Source organism: Saccostrea cucullata, unplaced genomic scaffold (genome assembly GCF_032062105.1).
Source record: "Saccostrea cucullata isolate Sc308-1 unplaced genomic scaffold, CSIRO_AGI_Scuc_v1 ctg14827, whole genome shotgun sequence".
Classification (NCBI taxonomy): domain Eukaryota; kingdom Metazoa; phylum Mollusca; class Bivalvia; order Ostreida; family Ostreidae; genus Saccostrea; species Saccostrea cuccullata.
The window spans coordinates 6,785-12,340 of NW_026918962.1; the positions used below are offsets into that span (position 1 = coordinate 6,785).

At 34.1% G+C, this 5,556-nt stretch overlaps 1 protein-coding gene across 1 annotated transcript; it reads right to left on the reverse strand.

Moving 5' to 3' along the window:
* Positions 1-386: 386 nt before the first annotated feature.
* Positions 387-5,274, reverse strand: LOC134276495 (uncharacterized). The gene is made up of 3 exons (XM_062758748.1): positions 5,189-5,274; positions 2,493-2,657; positions 387-592 (listed from the first exon to the last, which is right to left on the reverse strand). Exons 1-3 carry the CDS (start codon positions 5,224-5,226, stop codon positions 424-426), a joined length of 372 nt encoding a protein of 123 aa, XP_062614732.1. The 5' UTR covers positions 5,227-5,274; the 3' UTR covers positions 387-423.
* Positions 5,275-5,556: the final 282 nt, after the last annotated feature.

A 5,556-nucleotide genomic window follows, 5' to 3' on the forward strand; every position in this document is an offset into this window, starting at 1 on the left:
TTTTTGTGAATTTAGCGTGCCATATTTATTCAAAACATTTGAGGTATTCAACAGGTGTCCAAAAAGCACAAAGTTGTCAGCAGGTACCTTTTTTCGGTATTCAGTTTGTTAAAATTTGAAGGTCACCATGAAATTCTCGTTGTAAATTATTCAATGGACTATAAATCCAAAACTCAGATTATAAAGCCCCTTTTGCACAACACAACCGAGCAGTAATGTATTTTTCCTTTGCATTTGTGTATGACATTACTAAATCCAATTCTGATTTTGAAACAAATGAACAACGAATGGCATGCCTTTCCTTAAGTCCCAAAAATAAACATATAAAGATTGCATATACACAGTAACAAAGAGTCATCATTTCCACGAATTGTTCAACTCGTGGAATTCCATTTTCCATAAAAATGTCTGTATTTTGCTTGATTAGGTCTTTTTTCTGTTAAGAGACTCTGGCATAAATAAACTATATATACTGATCAACCATAAATTGAATCCAAACATAAAGAAAGACAGGTTGACATCAAACGGTGCTTCTAGATTGTTCTCTATAGACCATGCGAATATACTGCCTCCTATTGTGGGTGCCAAGGTCCTGGAAAAGATATAAAATACGGAACAATGATAAATACAGTAAAATTTGTCTAATCCGGATCTTGTGTAATCCGGAATCTTGCATTATGCAATAATAAGTCAATTTCATACACAAGAGGCCCACGGGCCTATGGGTCACCTGAATAACATGTAACAACTTTCTAACAATTGAATTTGGTTTTAAACCAGAGGCCATGAAATTTTGAAAGAGGCACCATTGCTTATCATAATTAGACATTAAGCATACTTACTCTAGTTACTTAATTCCCAGAGACAGAGTAGATTAACACAAAGGAAATGCATTTCCATCTATAACCAGGTGTGCACTCCACCCCACAGGAACCCTGACCCACATATTTCAAGTTTTGGAAATCTTATCAAAAATTTTATTTCATCATAAATCGTTGATAAATACTAAAGAGCAGATTTCAAAGCATTAATTTATTTTCAGACTATGTAACCCCTCAATACCCCTGACCCAGGAGGCATGAAATTAACCATTTTGCTAGATGCACCTTTCTTCATAGTTAGATCATTGGCATAATACCCAGATGCAAAGGAAGGATATGAAGATAACGAACAGTATTCAATATCATAGTCCTTAAAACAATTCAAAATAAGAGCAGAGCAAACACGGACCTCCGAAACATCTGAGTTGGGATCAGGTGCAATGGAGGAGTGAGCATCCCTTGATGACCGGTCATACCCGCCGTGTCCTCCTTGTCATGAACTCATGATCGGGAAATAACGGGAAAATCCGTCGTCAATTCAATGTATAAATACTTGTAATGGACTAACAATAAGTATGAAAAACGTCAGTCAGCATTTGACTTAATGATAAATGTATTTGCTGACAAGGTCATTGTATCGACCATAGAACTTACGAAATGACTCTACACGAGACTGCTGATATTCTTGTTTCAAAGAACTCATGCATTTCACCCTAACACCAGAACCCCTTACCCTCGGGCCATGAAATTGAAAATTTTGGACGATGCATCGTTCCACATCATAACTATGCCCACATTTCATTGGTTTGTTACCCAGGAGCAGAGAAAATTTTTAGAGAATCAATGTATTTTCACAATAAAATCAATAGAGCCCCCCCAACACCAGGACCACTGAGCCAAGGGCCATTAAATTCAAAATTTTGGAAGATGCACTCTTGTTCATCATGACTATGTACTTAGTAAGTTTGTTTAATACCCAGGAGCAGAGGAGATTTTCAAAGAATTAATGTATTTTTACTACATAATCAACAGAGCCCCACCCTTACAATTTTCAAAGAGGTACTTTTAGTCATCATAACTATGTATTTGGTTCGTTTGTTTAATACCCAGGAGCAGAGGAGAAGATTTTCAAAGAAATGCATTTTTACTATATGATCTATATAGCCCCACTCTAACACCAGAACTCCTGACCTAGGGGACTTAAATTTCACAATTTAGGTAGAGGACTCCATGCTGATTACAGTCATGCCAACAGTTTGACTGCTAGATGTCCAGAAGTACACAGGAAGATTTTTAAAGATTGCATTAATTTTAGCGATTTTGGCCCCGACCCCCAGACCCAAGAGGGACAGGGACCATGAAAATAACAATTTTTGTTCCCCTCTTCCTTAGATGCTGTATACCAAATTTGGTTGAAATTGGTTCTGTGATTCCAAAGAAGAAACAAAAAATGTTCAAAACTTTACGACCGACAAACGACGTAAGACGACGGACGAAAACAGATAGCAATAGGTCACCTGAGTTGACCTAAAACCATATGTTTATATGAAATGTTATCTAATCCAGCCAAATTCCTCGAAACCAGTGGTGCCTGGATTACATAAGTTTTTCTGTATACATGTATATTTTTCACTGGAATGTTACGTTAGGGGAAAAAATCCAAACTTTTACCTCGCAATAGCTGTGGAAGTGGTGGCGATACCATTGACGGAGCCCGCCATGTGAGGTGGTGATGAGTTATTGATGAAGAGTGACGATGCCGTGAACAAACAACTAGTCATTATTTTCTGTGGAACAATCAGGACAAGGAGGACCGTCCAGAGAATGCACGGGGAACTGGAAAACCAGAAGAACCATGGTAAATTATCAAATTAATGCATCACTAGTACATGTATATCAAGATGACTTATTGTAGGTATGTATAATTATTTAAACCGATTTTTGCTATTTAATATTTCAATTATGGAAACTGAAAGTCTTTTTTGTGTCTGTTTTGTTATTTTCTATAAAACTTAAAAATTTAAGTTCTGAATTAAAAAAGATGAAGACTTCATGTTTTCAAAATTATAGAGTCTTCACAAGAGTAATGTCCTTTAAGTTTCACTAAATCAACTTCAACTTCATATTTGTAGAAACAATTTAGCCAATATTTTTTTGATTGTTCTTGGTTTGAGAGGTACACACCAGCAACCCATAGGTATGAAATTGAAAGTTTTTTACATTAACTTTAAACATAAAATTACGCTCTGCAATACTAGTAGTCGAATTAAAAGAGGTTTTATATACGAGGACTGTTCAATGAATAATGTTCTCGGTGATCGGAAAGAAAGTCAAAGAAAAAACGCTTTTAAATAATTTAACCTTCAAGTTGATGATTTCACTTACATATTCTCTCTTAATTCAAACACATGCATCCATAACATTTTTATCCAATATCTGATTTTTTAGACCATTTTTTGATTATATGACCCTTCGTAAACGGGAATATGGCAGATCCTATTAATTCCTTGACTTATTTCTTCTTTCTGAAGGTGTTTTTTTTCAAGTTTGGAAAATGAAACAAATCAAAGGGTGAACTATCTTGCGAATATTGTTGGTGTGAAAAAACATTAACTTTCTGTTTATCACCATAACTACGTTACTCTTCATTGCGTGTGGGTTTGCATGTACGCTGTCATAAGAAATTTAATATAGTGGATTACTGATTTTGTTTCTATCCTTTAATAAACCATCCAATTTTTTTTTTTTGCAAAAAATTGCTTTCTAGACCTTCAGAAATTGAACTGCCTGCCCCGAATAAGAATTTAAACAGCAAGACTACTTATATTCAAGAAAATGGCACATTAAACTGTTTTGTGTTTTTGCAATTCTTTGCTCTTTTTAGACCTTGGCTATTTCTGTCAAGTGGTAAATTTGTTTTGAGGGTTTTAAGCAATGGATTCACGTCTCTTTATCTGTTTGGATTCCAGACAAACTTGGATAACTACAATTTCTAATTTTAAAAAATAATTGTTTAGATACCGGTATTCGTTTTCACTCATTTTTCAAAACATAAGGTGACCATTGAGTACTGATCTTTTTTACAGTCAACCGTGTCTTTAAAAAAGCTTAAACTACCCCAAAAATGATGCTTATTAATTTTCCTATGTGTCGTAAAGGCAATCAAACATCATCAATGAATTTTGGCAAACAATGCATTGGATGTTTTAAGTTTTTGTCACCAAGGAAGGTGCTCAGTTTTGATGCCTATTATATCTTTTTTCATTGAAAACCACCTGCTCATGTGTCTCAAAACAGATATTGGTTGCTGTAGATTTTAAATTTCAGTAAATCTTTCTATAGGATTCTCAATGAGTTTTACAGAAGCTTTTATGAAGCGTTTAATTTCACTCTAGTTTACTGATTCTTTACAATTCATTTTTAATGCAGTGTCTCGAGTAGCCTTTGTTTTCCAACTTCTCACAATAAAACTATACGTTATGAAAAGTGGTCAGATAAACTGAATTCATTAAAGACCTAATGTCACATGATTTCTATATTGTATGTCACAGAGCTAAGGACATTATAATTGTACAGCCCTCGTCGAACATGTATCCAAAAAATTGGAGACGCTATTCCGTAAAAATCATTTTCATATTATAGTGTATTTTACATGCGTTAAATAGTGAAGTTCAATCCAGCATTCAGACATCTAGTAAATTTCCAATTTTGATAGAGTAAACAAGAATAATCTTACTTGAAAACAAAGTAAAAAAAAACGGGAATTTGCCAGTTTTGGGGGGTGTTTGCAGTATTAGTTATAACATTTAGACCTGTACAAGAAGATTGAAAATTAGCTTGCATTTCATAAACATATATTAATCGATTTAAAGACTCGGGGATAAAAAAAAACCCGCACAACTCGTTGGATAAAAATCATATCCAACTACAAATCTTGGGAAATCCTATATTTATTGACAAAAAAGATATTTCTTTTGTTTGGTGAAACAACTTCATGGTTTGCAGAAATTTAACTCCAAGGCCATAAAATCATAAGAACATTAATTTATCTTTTACGTATGCAGAGGTGGGCCAATTGGCGAAGTGTCAAAATTTTGCAGCAGGTAGCGGCATCTTCATATGAGTGAAAAAAGAAAGTTATAATAAATAACAGTTTAAACGAACGTACGTAAGAACATGCTCTTGTGTATCAACTGGGGGTGATAATGTATATATCTAAGTAAGTAAGGAAAGCTGAAGGTAAAAAGTTGGAAGCCAACCCCGTTCAGTATAATAAATTTTGTTACTAGTGAAATATTCAGATATAAAACAGATTTGCATATAAGTGAAAAATACTGGTACATGTACCGATATATGTGTTTACAAACCTTGATTTAATAAGATGTAACATTGGTGTAACAGTCATCAAGATTCCATTTATGCATCCACAGATTAGAAATGTCTGGAATGGAAAGGGAAAAGTAAATGATATAAAGAATTACAGTCAAATAAATGCAAATTAATCTGTGAACCGAGCCTAAATGTGGCACCTGATCCCATCTCTGATGTTTTTGAGGTCTGTATTTCCTTTAAACATATTTTATTGAATAATACAGTAAGGATTGGGCAACAAGCAAGGCCTATGTACACCCTCTCCTTGTATAATAGGTCAAGGTACAATAGTAAATAATACATATAATACATGTACATGATAATCAATAAGATTACAATGAAAAATAAAGATTCACAATCAAGC

Excerpts from the sequence above, each read along its gene's own strand:
- LOC134276495 (XM_062758748.1), bottom strand. The coding sequence starts at position 5,226 with ATGACTGTTACACCAATGTTACATCTTATTAAATCAAG. Across the intron at positions 2,658-5,188 it reads TTACATCTTATTAAATCAAG|TTCCCCGTGCATTCTCTGGA; the intron begins GTTTGTAAACAC and ends CTGGTTTTCCAG. Across the intron at positions 593-2,492 it reads ACTTCCACAGCTATTGCGAG|GACCTTGGCACCCACAATAG; the intron begins GTAAAAGTTTGG and ends TATCTTTTCCAG.